General features: G+C 51.8%; 2 protein-coding genes across 2 annotated transcripts; one reads left to right on the top strand and one right to left on the bottom strand.

Annotated features, from left to right (window-relative positions):
• Window positions 1-1,002: 1,002 nt before the first annotated feature.
• Window positions 1,003-8,036, bottom strand: UBFD1 (ubiquitin family domain containing 1). Its single transcript, XM_050317240.1, has 7 exons — window positions 7,924-8,036; window positions 7,362-7,628; window positions 7,075-7,283; window positions 5,913-5,978; window positions 5,604-5,709; window positions 2,590-2,672; window positions 1,003-1,373 (listed from the first exon to the last, which is right to left on the bottom strand). Exons 1-7 carry the CDS (start codon window positions 7,946-7,948, stop codon window positions 1,263-1,265), a joined length of 867 nt encoding a protein of 288 aa, XP_050173197.1. The 5' UTR covers window positions 7,949-8,036; the 3' UTR covers window positions 1,003-1,262.
• Window positions 8,037-8,274: 238 nt separating this feature from the next.
• EARS2 (glutamyl-tRNA synthetase 2, mitochondrial) lies at window positions 8,275-14,710 on the top strand. Its single transcript, XM_050317239.1, is given in 10 exon segments — window positions 8,275-8,388; window positions 8,390-8,429; window positions 8,897-9,052; window positions 9,199-9,388; window positions 9,662-10,134; window positions 10,933-11,041; window positions 11,580-11,733; window positions 12,836-12,966; window positions 13,226-13,361; window positions 13,957-14,710. Coding segments are annotated over 10 exon segments (1,587 nt in total). The 3' UTR covers window positions 14,041-14,710.
• Window positions 14,711-14,822: the final 112 nt, after the last annotated feature.

Raw genomic sequence — 14,822 nt, 5'->3', positions numbered from 1 at the left:
CTCTGTTCACAACACCTGAGAGAAATGGCACGTGGACGGCTGGGATGACACGTGGAGCCTGGAACCTTAGTTCAGACAGCATGAGGTGTGAGCCTCCTGTGAACTGGAGCAGGAGAAAAGCTGGAAGGTGATTTACATTTCAAAACATCAGTTGCTGGACAGGTAATCTAAATTTGGTACAATTCAATGAATTCAAAAATCACTATAAATTTTCAAATCCAGGTCACAAAAGACTGCTGCGGTTATTAAGGATCCAAAACAGCATCTGAGCTTCTCTCTTCCCCGCTCCTCCCACCTCAAACAGGGCAGGAAGGACTCTGTGGTTCCCTCCCTTTAGAAGGTCGGTGTCACCCCACTCATGCCAGACAGTGTTACGGTGTTTCCATCCATGTCACTGTGTCCCCCTGCTCACACCAGGCAGCACAAGGGTGTTTCCAATCCAACGTGTCAGTGTCAATGCAGCAGCTGCAAAATGATTCTGGACTGCAATATGCAAGAAAATGCTCCCAAACTGTAGCAGCCCGGGACAGGAGGTGAACCACTGACCGGTCACGAGAGGGGACAGCAGGCAGCACTGGGTCACCTGCCACAAAACATCCCCAGGGAATTCATCTGCTCCAGACAGGCTACAGAGACCAACCCAGAGATGTCCGTGTTGGGAAAAGGCAAGGAAAAGTCCCAAACAAGCATCTTTGGGTTAAAACAAAGTATTAGTTCTGCTACCAAAGAGTGGAAGCTGCCCTGAAGGGCTGGTGGGATATGGCTTCACCCAACAGCAACGCTGCACACGGCTACAGTTTGTTCTTAAAAAGCTGCTCCTGAAATTCTCAGTCACAGCCAAGTAACTAAATTAAGTCTAATGCTGATAACTGAAAGATTATGAAAATATTTGGTTTTGTTCAAACCATGTAAAAAATCCTCAATAATACATCGCAATCTTTTCTTTTTAAAACTAAACTGGAAGATCAGCTCTTAGCAGATTTAAGTGTATTACACACAATATTTTGTGAATTAAGATTTATTGATTTCCATTGTATTTGCTTTAAATATGGTTGAAGCTGACTGCAGAAAAGGGATGGTGAAATCTTTAAGTTAAAAGTAAACTAATGGTGAAAGAACATCACCTCTGGCTTCCATCCATGCCTCGTTTAGCATGTTTTATCAATAAGTTCCAGGACTGTCACATCCAGGGATGTTGGAGGCCTCTCCCAGCAGTGTCCTTAGCTTTGTGTCATTTTCCTGTGCCAGAGGTGAGCGTGCTTTCAAAAATACTGCCACTTCCCCAGCACCGTGTCTTTGATTGCATCGACATACTGAGTTGGGACCCAATAGACCCAGTAGTAAGACGCTTCTGTTGGGCCCAGCTGAAACGCCTGCAATTAAAAATGACAACATTTACACATGGGAACAAACTGCTGAGCCCAGGGGACAGGCACAGCTCAGCCACTGCCAAACCAGCCCAGTGTGTCCCACCTGCCGCTCCCTCCAGCACCCAGTGCACGCTACAGCTCCTCGGAGGGCAATTAAAGGAGCATCCCAGAAAAGCAAAAGCTGCACAGTACCAATAAAACAATGACCTCTTCCCTTTTACAACATCACAGCAGCAACCAAAACTCACAGCCAGTTTCAAGAACATGAGGAAGCTATTCTGGAACACAATCTGAAGCATAACTCAGAGTCTCTAAAGAGATGGCAGAGCTGAGAAGCCAAAACAGGAACTAAACAAGACAATGACTGTGTTTTTATAGTCATAACATTTCATAGGATTTTATATTTAGACATAATGTCCTATTCTCAACTTCTCTCCTGTGCCCAGGAGAGGAGCACCATGGTGTGCCAGAACCTCTGTCCTTGCTGTGGGATAAATTTATTGCAACATGTGCTGAAGAGGACATTTTTCTCCCATGGGCGAACAAAAATTAAGTATTTGGACAGAGACTACAGCACTACCCTCCTGCAAGCAATAATTCTAAGGTAAAACATTTTTCTTTTCTCCCCATAAAGGAGGAAACAGACTTCTTACTGGAAAGAAACTTACTTTAACATTAAAAGTTAGTTACTGTACTTTGAAAAAATCCACAGATTGAAAGAAACAGACAAAAATACAGTACATTAGCACGGCTCTCTTCTGAACTGTTACTTTGCTATATCCAATGCCAGTTGTTCAGAACATTACAGTTGTGAAAAAATACTGCAGGCATCAAGTCCCTTTTTCTTTTAATCTCCAGCAAAGCCTGTTGTTTATATAAATACCATAGACACTAGAAATCAAAACAAGAATTGAAAAATATCACTAAGAAATCATGAGCTACGTTGTAAGTATTTTTATTGGTTTAACACTGTCACAGTCTGAAGATACAAAATAATGCCTAAACACTTCATGTTTGTGTGAAACCAGCCCAGACTTCCTCACAGCAGCAGATACTCAATATGGACCCAAAATATCGACACTGTGACAGCAGCCCACATTCCCATCCCCATGAGGCTGGAACCACCATCCACCTCCAACCTGCTCCAATCTACAGCCTCCCTGGTGTGTTCTGCATGAAGGAATTAGATGGATACGATTAAAGTAGCGCTATTACTCACCATCATGTGATAATCCTCATGGCCTTCAATAGGTTCACTCACCACATTTTTAATGGACCCCATGGGTAATTTTTCTGTTCTCTCTACATTAAAATTGATCAGAGTATTATTTCTGACGTGTGGAGAAGCAATACTTCATATCAATGTCATATATCACCTCCCTTGGTGCCAAAAGCCCCTCAGGTCAGCATCTCCCCCCTCAGATGAGTTTGGGTACCTGCTGCCCAGGACCTGGTGGCCACAGCACCAGCCCCCCCCAGCTGGCACCACAACAACACGAGAGAACCCAAAACACAGTTGCTCTGCACCACAAGAAGCACTTCAGTGTTCCTGATTTGGGCCTAGACTGAGCGATGGGAAAACCCAGGCTTTATTTAATGTTTTCCCATTAGGAACAGATCCCCTCAGAACAGCAGAATTGCTCATCCCAGTGGAATCTAGTCTGGGTGTGAGAATACTCAGAACCAACTACCAAGGATTACATTGAACTCTACAGATAAACAGCAGGGCTGAAAGCTGGTGAAGAAAGGCTGACCTAACTCTGAAAGCCTAGGCCTGGCTTTACCCTGGGGCAGTGTTCAGAGAAGCACAGGCAACGGGATAAAAAAGAGCACACAGGGACAGAAACAAATAGAAACAGGACCAAAAAAGGCTACAGTTACATGGCAGAGTAACATCATCCAGCCACAGGCACCAACGAGAGCAACTAAGTACATGGTCCAGGGCAGTTTTCCTGTCAGCTCTGTCCTCACTTCTCTCTGAACGCTTAATTTCAAGATCCTGCCTTTCAGTTCCAGTGTTCAGCATCAGCCTAAAAGTATCTAGTTAGATACAAGACAGAAAACACCCAAAACACTCTACAAAGGACAAACCAAACTCTGAGTTCCTGAGATAGACCTAATTGATTTGTGTAATCAATAAAAAAACACCTACCCAAAAAGGGCATGTAGGGAGATAACCTCAGTGATGTAAGGACAAACACCCTCTGCCTCAGTGCTGTAACTAAGCCTGCTTAGACTCGTGAGTTCGTTCATGGGGTAAAAACTCACTTTGCCCTGGTTCAGGATTCCCCAAACCAATTACTGCTCAGAGTATCCCAGCAATAGACAAAATCCACATTATCAATGCCTCTGCAGAACTGACCAGAGCAACGGGGCAAACTTTGCCCTACAAACACCTGTACAAATGCCCTGTGAGGTCCAGGGAGGCTGCAGGGGGAAGAACCAGCTCCAACTTTCCAACACCAGCAAGCTGTGTGGACACCCAGGCGGGTTTCCTTCAGCCTGGACATGCTAGCCTCTGCCATGGATTTCTCAGAGCAACAAGGAGGTTCTCCCAAAACCAGCCAGCAATTACAGCCATTCCCTAGAGGAAGCAATCTGCTGCTAATTTGGGGAAGTAGGGAAACAGGTTACAGGAAAGATGGATGACTACAAGAAGAATCAAATTTCAAAGCTTAAGGAAGACTAATCTAGAACACCTCAGAAACACTATACTTGAAATTCATGTGGAAGGTGAAGGAAGAGATTAATCACCTAAATACTAAGAATGGATTTAGAACACAGGATCAGTAACAGAAACATCTGCCTCCCCAACCTAGAGAGGAAGAAGCACCACCCGATACTTGGTTCCATCACTTTGCCCAGGAGAGAAACAACTGCAACTGAGATGAAGAGAGATTTTAGAGCCAGAAAGATCTTCACAGTCAAGTCTGTCCTACAAAGGAAAGGTCAAAAACTTCCAGGGTTTCTGCTTACTTTGGAAATACTGTACCAGCTGGAGGTAATATTACCATCCAACTAGGCTACTTTGCAAGGACAGTGAGCAAGCACTTTTTTTGCTCTTGCTCATCACTGTATATTGGCCATCCTGGTCAAACTGAAGGAGCACAGCTTCCTTGGGAGGCAGGGATTATCCCAGTGTCCCATTTAGCCCCAGATGGCAACTAAGGACCATGCAGCCACTCACTCCCCCTGCCCCACTGGGACGGGGAGGAGAACTGGGAAAAAAGTAAAAATCTCACAGGTTCAGGTAAGAACAGTTTAATAACTGAAACAAAGTAAAATATAGTACTACTACTGATCATAATAATAGCAATAAAGTAAACCCAAGAGAAACTAGTGATGCCCAGCATAGCTGCTCCCCACCCACTGACCAATGCCCAGCCTGTCCCTCAGCAGTGACCAGCCCCTCACAGCCAACTCCCCCCAGTTCACACTGGACATGATGCTCTGTGGTGTGGGATATTCCTCTGGCCAGCTGTCCTGGCCCTGCTCCCTCCCAGCTCCTTGGACAGAGCTGAGACACCAAACAGTCCTTGACTGAGGGTAAGCACTGTGCAGCAACAACCAAAACATCAGCTCTTATCAGCATTATTCCCACCCTGAATCCAAGTCAGCAACTGGGAAGAAAACTAACTATATCCCAGCCCAAACCAGGACGCAGACATCCTCAGCAAGGCACGTTATCCCCACGTCCATCCCAGCTCTTCCTGGTACCATTCACCACTGCAAACTGACCCCTCTGCACAGCACCACAGTTGTGCCTTGCTGGGACAAGACAGCCAAGTAATTCTGGCTGGAAGGACAGTGCCAGAGATGCCAGCACTCCTGGTTTTAATCCCAGTTCTGAGATTCCCTTCTGAGTCTTGGCCAAGCCATTGAGCCTCTGTGTGCTCTTGGCATCAAATCCGTATTTATGGAGTGCTTCTGAGATATGTCAGAACTGTCAAATATCATAATTTACATTTGGAGCCAGGAATAGCACACTGGACCATTAGTCTGCTGGCACCCACTGAACTCCAGATTTTCAGGAAGAGAAGTGGAATATCCAGCACTACTCAATGATCTGGGAGAATGGCATGTCAGAAGAGGAATCAAAGTTTTGTTCTGAAGCACTGCAATGCCACCATCATTCCCTAAACACGATTTAGTCACAGGAGAGGCTTTTCTAGGTCACAATTCAGTCACAGCCCAACTACCGATTGCTCACCCCCAAGGCTGAGAGATGCTCACCTTTTGTACCAATCCACAGCTGGTCTTGCTCGAGTTTAAAGGTCAATCTGACTTTCCCCCCTGACTTGTTGTACATGCCAGACAGCGGCACCGTCGGCAGGCGCTCCTGCAAAGGGACACAGACAGTCACACTGAGGGACTGGGACACACAAGCTACATTCCCTCAATGTTTTAAGCATAAGGATCATCCATCTTCCCAGCTTTCTGCTAAGACAGCAAAAAACAATTCAACCAGCAGAGAAAGGTCTCAAACCACAAAAAAGTCTCTTCTCTCACTCTGAGCGTCTCAAGCCCATAACATTCACGCACCTGCACGCCTTTGACAGAAGGCATCACATCATCAGGTTTTCCTTTATCCAATACTTTTCTGTGTTGCTAAAATATAAAAACAGAAATTAAATTCACAGAAACACAACAGAGCTTTGCAATGTACTTCCAGCTGCTCCCCTGACCACATCCTGATAGCACCGAGACGCAGGGAGGGCTGTCACAGGCATGGAGACATCACATGGAGACCAGTTATTTTCAAACTTAATTGAGCACTAAGACACTCTTACAGAAATTACAAAAATTAAAAGAGCCCCAACATAATGCCAAGGGTAACAACTGTTCTAGAATACACAGACACATAAATATATGTCTGTAAAACACACAGGACCCCTGAATCCCACTCTGACCTCGTACATGCCATTTGGCACTTTGATAGTTTTAACAGGCAAGTGCTACATCCAGGGAATGGCAGAAACCCTCCACTCTGCCAGTGCAGCCCAGCACCAAACCAGAATGGATTAGAGCAACAGTAACTAATAAATACACAACCACAGCTTGTACCTGGCCGGGTTTCTTTAAGCAACGATGGGACTCAGATGATAAACGATGATAAACCACAGAACACGAACAGCATGTTTCATGCAGGCTGCAGTTCAAGGGCGCACTACTTAATTTTAACCAAATTTGTTCTGAGAAAGGTACATGGCTGGTAATACCTTGAACTGGAAACCTTTTACTAGCCCCACCACCAAACCAGCCTACTGAGCTGTGCTCCAAGATACGAAAGGAGAATTCAACACCTCTGTCCCCTTCAGTGCTGGGACAGCTGCAGGAGCTGCTCTCTTGGTGTTCACTTTAAGCAGTTTTTGGAGATCAAATTTTTTTATGCCAATAAAACTTAGTTAGATTTTAGTCTGAATGAATCTGGACTGTGTTTGCACTAACAACCATCTGTTATTTGCCATTTTTTGTCCAAAATGTTGGGCTGTACCTGGCACCACGAGCAAAGCCCCAGTCCCTGCTGGGCTAAACACTTCTCTGCTGCTGAACTCCCCTGCCCAGAGCCCTTCCAACGCTAAGCTGTAAGAAATGAACCCCCATCCTGCTCTGAAGAGGAACAGGACCCAGAGTTGCCTGCAGAAGAACCACAGAAATCCTACAGCTCTCCCACCCCAGCAATTATTGAGATGTTAATAATAACCTTTTGTCTGCAAAGTGGCTCCTTTTTGTTTTCCTCAGCTTTGACCTCCTGTTGAGCAGCTTCTTTGGGTGTATTTACTGCTAACACATCGTTGATGGTAGAGCCCACCACCATTATTTTTGCTCCGTTCGTTACTTTGATTTCCCGCAACGTTTTCTCCTCTGGCAGAAGTCCCTTGAACATAACTTTCTGCATAGCCGGAGGGAGGCCTAGAGACAAGCACAGCGATTAGGAGGACCCCGCGGGGCGGCGAGGAAGGCGCGGGGGAGGCGGAGGCCCCAACGCACCTGTGAGGGAGTGGATCTTTTGCTTCAGCTCGGCCCCCGTGCTGTCCAGGCAGAACTTCACGTCGTACTTGTTCTTGTTCCAGATCACCTTCAGCTCCACCAGCTCCCTGCCGCTCTCCGCATCGCCGCCGTTGCTGACGGACGCCTGCAGGGGCTCCCGGCGCTCCTCGCCCTCCGGAGACCTCCCCGCCGCCGGCGAGCCGGCCCCTCCGCCGCAGCCCAGCGGCAGCTGCTGCGCCTCTGCCTCCATGCCCGGCTCCTCGGCACCTGCGGGGAGCGCACAGGAAGAGCCCGGCCCGGGGCACGGTGTCCGGCCCGGCCGTGCTCCAGCCCCGCAGCGTGCCCGGGGCCGCCCCCATCCCATCCCATCCCATCCTATCCCATTCCATCCTATCCCTGCCCGACCCACCGCACCCGCACCCGCACCGGCACCGGCACGGTAGCACCGGCACTGCGGGTACCCGACACGGCGGCACCGGCACCGCGGGCTCCGGGGAGCAGCCCCGCACCGGCACGGCGGGCTGGCGGCCCCGGCCCCCCCGGGCTCCCGCACCCCCCGTACCATCGGCGGCGGCGGCGGCGGCCATGATGATTGTGTACAATCTCCGCGGGGCACGCCGGGAAACGCCGCCACCGCGCCTGGGCCGCGCCGGCTCCCGTAGCCGCCCCCGCCCGCCCCTCAGCGCGGGGGCGGTGCGGGCTCCGCAGGCCGCGCCCCGGGCGGCGGCGGCGGCGCGCGGGGAGGCGGGACGGGCACCGGGCCCCGCTCGGCGCTGCGGGCACCGGGGCCCTCCGCGCGGGCGGGCGGGGAGGGCGGTGGCGCCTTTAAGGGACGCCCCGCCCCTGGCGCGGCGCGCGCGCGGATTGGCTGAGGCGGACGGAAGCGGCGCCGCCGGCACGTGCGCGGGGAGCGATGGCGCGAGCGCTGCGCGCGCTGCGCGGGGCGGCGGGAGCGGCGTCCGGGACCGGGCCTGGCCATGGGCATGGCTGTGGGGCCGGGTCTGACCCTGGGGCCGGCTCTGGGACTCACACGGGGGCCGCGAGTGCGGTTCGGGCCCAGCCCCACAGGTAACTGCTGTCTCGCCAGCCCGGCCCCTGCCCACCATGCCCCTGCGCTCCGCTGCGGCGGGGGCGGCGCTTTGGGTTGGAAAACGTGAATTCGGACGCTCGAGGGGCGTGTGCGGGGAAGGCACCTGCTGGCTCCCTGGGGACCTCCCGGGCTCGCCCTGTCGGCACCTCCTTGTGCCGTCCGCTCTGTGCGGGGTCTCTGCTGGCGGTCGTGTTCCCTGGGACGTGCCAGCCCACAAGGGGTTTCCAGGTCACTTCAGGGAGTCCGTTCCTGGAAGGAGTTGTCCATAAGTCCTTTCCATAGTCAGGGTCCCCGGAGCTGTGTCTGTGCGGTGCAGCTCTGGCCCCGGTAACCTCTGGGACCCACTGCCATTGCAAGCAGCATCCATCACCCTTCCAGCTCACGTTTAGAACTCTCCCCTGGGCCTTCTTTGTGACCCACTCCTCTGATTTCCCCACGATTACAGGTTTTCTGCATTTGGGTGGCCTTCGGACTGCTTTGTACAATTATATCTTTGCCAAAAAACACCAAGGGACCTTTATTTTGAGAGTGGAGGATACAGATCAGAATCGGGTGGTGCCTGGAGCTGCAGAAGGAATAGAAGAAATGTTGGACTGGGCAGGTATTTAGAAACATCTTTCGTTTTTCACTGACCGAACACTTCTCTTTTAGAGATCAGGAACTCGTTTTGAGGGCAGGTGTGACTCTGCCTTTGTGAGGGCTGCTGTGCTGGCCCAGCTGTTCAGTCGTGCTGTGCTGCCGTTGCAGGTATCCCCCCCGACGAGAGCCCGTGCCGAGGCGGCCCCCGCGGGCCGTACGTGCAGTCGCTGCGGCTGGAGCTGTACCGGGGTGCCAGCGCGGCGCTGCTGGAGAGCGGGGCTGCCTACCGCTGCTTCTGCACCCCCCGGCGCCTGGAGCTGCTCCGCAGGGAGGCCCTGCGCTGCCAGCACACCCCCCGGTACGAGCCCTGCCCCGACCCTCTGCGCTGCACGCTGCCAAAACACTCGGGTTGTGTGTCGCTGCCAAAACACTTGAGTCGTGTGTCGCTGCCCATGGAGAGAGAAACCTTCAGAGGCTCCGGGGAGCGCCCTCCGGAGAGGAGATGTTTGACGGGACGTGCTGGGCAGGCTACAGCTGAAATTCGGGGATCGGTGTGGGGTTTTAGGAGTGTAAAAATGACTGATGGGGTTGGCCTGTTTTGAACTGAGAGTGTCGTTCTCGTCTCCCAAAGATACGACAACCGGTGTCGGCACCTGACGCCCGCGGAAGTGGCCCAGAAGCTGTCACAGGGCCTCGACTGCGTTGTCCGCTTCCGGCTGGAGAAGGGCATGGAACCCTTCCAGGACCTGGTCTACGGCTGGAACAAGCACGAGGTGGCTGAGGTGGAAGGCGACCCCGTGATTCTCAAGGGGGACGGGTTCCCCACGTACCACCTGGCAAACGTGGTGGATGACCACTACATGGGCATCACCCACGTGCTGCGCGGGACCGAGTGGCTGACCTCAACCTCCAAGCACCTGCTTCTCTACAAAGCCCTTGGCTGGGAGCCCCCTCAGTTTGGACACCTCCCGCTGCTGCTGAACAAGGATGGTGGGAAGTTGTCCAAGAGGCAGGGGGACATCTTCCTGGAGCGCTTTGTTCGGGATGGCTTCCTGCCAGAGGCACTGCTGGACATCGTCACCAACTGCGGCTCGGGATTTGCAGGTAACACCACAGGCCCTTGCCTGCCAGGTCACTTGGTGCTGACTTGGGACAATGGGTTGGACTTATGTCAACAGCTAAGAACTTTGTCAGTGTTTGACAGGGTAAGGAAATGGACGTCAGTGACCAGTCAGCACTGAAATGCCACCAGGGCTTCTGCAGAGCTCCTGTGAAAGGAGCTGGAATGGTGGAAATCTCTCTGCCTCTGTGCAGCCTTTTAAATTGAGTCTGGTGCCTAATGAGTTCCCACCTGGGACAACCCTCACCTCGAGGTGGAAAAACTGTCTGTGAACTCTTGGGAAAACTTGTATGCCTTGGTTAATAATTGCAGTGCTGTCTAACGTCTGTCCCGCTTCTTGTTTAACCTGACAGACCACGAGGAGTTGAGTCAGTCTCCTTTTGTGGCTCTTGCTGTGTGGGGATCACAAATTAACCTGTGTTTCGGGAGCTCTGCTTGGGAGTGAAATCTTCCTTGGTCAGTGAAATCTCTGGCTGAGTGTTACTTCTCTTTGTCTGACTCAGGCAGGGGGTGTTCTGCTGAGGAAGGCAGCGGAGCCAAGCAGAGTGTGCCATTTCCCAGTGCCTCACCAGCAGCTGGCAGAGCCTGCTCCTGGGGAGGGAGCCTGCTGCCAGCTCTCTCCTGCCTGCCAGGGGTGACCATGCTGCTGCTGGCACTGCACAAGTGGCTGTCCTGTGTCACCTTTCCTCATCGATGCTGCTGCCCCAGCCCTGCGCCTGAGGCCTGTGGGGAGAAGCAGTGGGAGAGTACACCTGTGTGATTCCCTTTGGCTTGTGTTGCAGAGAAGCAGATGGGGAGGACTTTGGAGGAGCTGATCTCACAGTTTGAAATAGGCAGAATTACCACCCATTCTGCCCTCCTGGATCTTGAAATGCTCCCAGAATTCAACAGGTAAAAAAATCATTGGTGGCTTTTAAATGTAGTGAACAGCACACCAGTGAGAATTTATTCCTAGCACTTAGCTGTGGCTGGAGGTTTTGTTTGTGGGATCAAGCATGGTCTTGATGCACCAGCTCTTGGGCTGTGCTACAGGGAAGTATAAGTTTTTGTTCACACTGTTTCTGCCTCCTCTTGGGTCCTGTGCTTGGACACTGGTGTTGGGAACACTGTGAAAGGCTAGGGAGAGGGTGGGTGTAGCTGGGAGGATGCAAAGTCTTTAGTTTCAAAATAACATCTGAAAAGAGATAACGCTTCCAGAAGGTTCTTCTGCAAGTACAGTCATGCTACTGGGATATTGTGCTGCTAAGAGTGGCCTCATCTTCAGTTCACTGTGGGGCGCCAGAGCTAAATGCTTCATTGTAGAAAGTCTGTCTGCGGTTTAATGTTGTTTTTCCAACAGTTCCGCAGTTTTAACTGGTAAATGTGGTTGGGGTGACTAGATCAAATCTAACCCAAAGCAGTCCAAAAGCAGGTTTCTTCTCCCTTGCAGGATTCACCTCACCCGTCACATCGAGAACGAAGGGCTGCGCCAGCGGCTCGTTAGGGAGCTGCAGGAGCTGGTGAAGCGCGTCTATGGGGATCAGCAGGCAGATCCAGAGGTTCTGGAAAAGCAATATGTGGAGCGAGTCCTCCTGCTGAGAAAAGTATGAGCAGTGATAGCACTGTGTCACCATTCTGGAGCTGAGGTGTTGTGGGATTCCTGAATGAAGGAATCCCACAGCCTGCACACACCTTCATGGCCTGCTCCAGTGCTCGTGTGCCAAAAATTTTGCTAGCTGCCAAAATCCCCTGGTACAGGCAGCTGACCTGTGGGAATGGGCCTGGTGAACGTCCTGAGGGTCTTTGCAGAGTCATGAGCTCATCCATACCTTGCTGAGTTAGCAGAGAGCTCCTCATGGAGAGACAACATGTCCCTGCTGTGAAAGTGATCATGGAACTGTAAAGGGTGCTTTTGGAAGACCTCTCTGTTTGCCACTCAGAGCAGAACTATGGATAGTGCTGGATCAGGTCAGCTGTGGCTTTGTCTAGATAAGCTGACAATCTCCAAGCTGCACTTCTCCTGTAGCCCAGGGAGCAGCTGGCCTGGGGCAGGAAGGTCCAGCCCCCAGATCCCTCATGCCAGCTCACCTCTCCCCTTTGCTGACTGGGCAGTGTAAGCTGTTCTGCTTTGTTGCTGCCCTGTGGCTTAGAAGCAGAGTCCCCACGCAGCCTCTGCTGAGGCAGATGAAGCTCCTGGTGAAACCAGGGTGGTTTGTGTGCTGGGAGCTCAGTGAAGGGGTGCTGGCCAGGGGAGGGTGAGCCCAGCTGTTCCCAGTCTGCCCCTGGATGCTGCTGTAGTATCCTTATGAAGCACAAAGCCCTCTTTGTAGGGGCAGGACCCGACTGTCCCAGTGTGATGGCTGTATGGTGGCAGTGGGACGGTAACTCGTGGCTTCCCGCTGCCTGGTGAAGGGGCAGATGAACATAATCAGTGCTTCCCCAGCCAGCTCTGAGTCAGCCACCCATGGCTCAGCACCTCAGAGACAGCCACAGGCCCCTGAGCTACCTCTGTGTCCCTGCTCCCTCCGAGGGGCTCTGGGGCTGGAAAACTCGGCTGCCTCAATGTCAGGCAGTGACATTTCCTCCGAGCAGTGTGAGGTACAGGTGTGGGGGAGGTCTCCAGCTTGGTGTGAAGCACAGGCTGGATGGGTTTGCTGTCCCCACAGTGTAACCCTCTGCCTTACCAGCTTTGCTTTCTTTCCCCAGGGTCACATCAGCCTCCTGAAGAACCTGGTGTCGAGTGATTACTCTTACCTGTGGGTCAGGCCCTCGGTGTCCCGACAGCAGCTGCAAATGATTTCTACAGAAGCAGATGAAATAGGAAAACTAGTCTTAGGGTAAGTATGCTGCTGCCTCAGCTGAGTGTCAGTGGTGGCTCCTCATCTTTGAAATTTGTATTATTAAAAGGCAGTCAGAATTCTACTTTTCCTGTGGTTTTTCAGGTCCTTGGCACAATTTTGTGACTTAAACTTGCTCTTTTGAGTGAGCTCTGCTTCTGGCGAGCAGAGAGAGCACCCTGGCACTGGGATGGTGTGAAGGATAGGGATCCTGTGGTTTTCTTGTCCTCAGACTGTAAGGACACTTTCTTTTCCAAAGGCTCATGACAAGGCAGGCAGCTGCCTTGACCGTGGAGGAGTTGAACAAAGACCTGAGAAACCTCCAGAAGCAAACCAGAGAGACCAAGTACAGCAGCGTGATGCAGCTCCTCCGCCTGGCACTCAGCGGGCAGCAGGTACAAACAGGAAGTCTGACAATAGGAGCCTTTCCCTGTTTATTCCCCCTCCCCTTCACCCCCCCTCTTTTTCTTCTTCCCCCCGCCCCAGGTACTGGTACTGGGACACCTCACAGGGCCCAGCATCAGTTCCATGTGGAGCACATGTGCCAGTACCCAGCAGCTCTGGCCATAAGAGCTGTTCTGCACGTTTGGAAGCAGCAGCAGTGTCAGAGCATGAGTATGCTGGTTATGAATCTGAAGTCAGAAAATCACGAGCAACCATGGAGGGAGCATTGGCAAAGTTGTAGGTTTGGGGCAGAACTGGGATTTTATGTGCAATCTGCTGTCACAGAGCTCAAAACCAAGTTTTATGAAAATTCTCCAAAGCCTAATCCTGGCTCAGCTCTGACATTAATCCTTCAGGTCCCTCTGACCAGGGCTGGCATTTGACTTCAGGAGGAGAAACTGCAAACCCTTGTTTGAGCTGCTGTTGAACCCCCCTCCTTGCTCTGACAGCGATCCGAGAGCTCTGTGGGTTCGGTCAGGATGACACATAACCACGTGCTGGAAGTGCCAGTTGCCACGTGTGCGGTGACTCCTTCTGTGTTTGCAGCACGGGCCGAGCGTGGCCGAGATGATGGTGACTTTGGGACCCAAGGAAGTGAGTGGCCGGATCCACAGAGCGCTGTGCAGCTGACACGGAACAGCAGTGACACTGCCAGGCCGCTCCTCGATGGCATAGGAGCACGTGCCGTTGTCCTCCACCTGTGGTTTTGATCTCAGCGTGATTATCTCTGGTCAGATGAACTGGGCTTTGGACCAGGCAGGTGTCTGTGCTGTTTCCAGATCTGTATGGACCTGCGCTAAGCACAAACCACTTTGTCTGGAAGAGAAACCAAATCCAAATTCAGCTGCGTCCTGCTGTCACCTTGTGTAAGGAGCCAGGTTTGTACAGGGAGCCTGGTTTCCAGGGTGGGAGAAACAGACATTTACCAGCATTTAAATTCAGACCACACGGACAGGAAGTAACTGCTGATAGCAGCAGATGAGTCTCGTTTTGGAGATAGCTTCACAATCAGGGTACCTACAGCTACAGCAACACAGGTCCCCAGGAAATACTGTGTGGGGAAAGTATTTTTATAGAGAGAAATATATATATATTTGAGCTTCTGCCTTCTTAGCTGCCCTGATGTCCTGCCAAGCTAAGTGAACTGCTTGGAGAGGGGAACTCCCCTCCCTGTGTACTGTGTCATATGCATGGTTCTGCCAAAAATATCCCTGATCCGGAGATTGGAATGTCTTTTCCTCTTTTGTCTGATGCCCTTTTAATCATTAAATTAATGTGGTGACTTTTTGTTCCGTTCTAACCAATGCTCTGCACGCCAGCGAGGGGAGGAGCTGCCGAAGGGATTTGGGGGGTGTTTTACTGGGCCCACGCCCACAGCGAACACTTCCACACCACAGAAACTCACGTGGGCT

This window comes from Myiozetetes cayanensis, unplaced genomic scaffold (assembly GCF_022539395.1).
Source record: "Myiozetetes cayanensis isolate MyiCay16 unplaced genomic scaffold, myiCay2020 scf20-37, whole genome shotgun sequence".
Taxonomy (NCBI): domain Eukaryota; kingdom Metazoa; phylum Chordata; class Aves; order Passeriformes; family Tyrannidae; genus Myiozetetes; species Myiozetetes cayanensis.
This window is presented reverse-complemented; position numbering and strand designations above follow the sequence as displayed.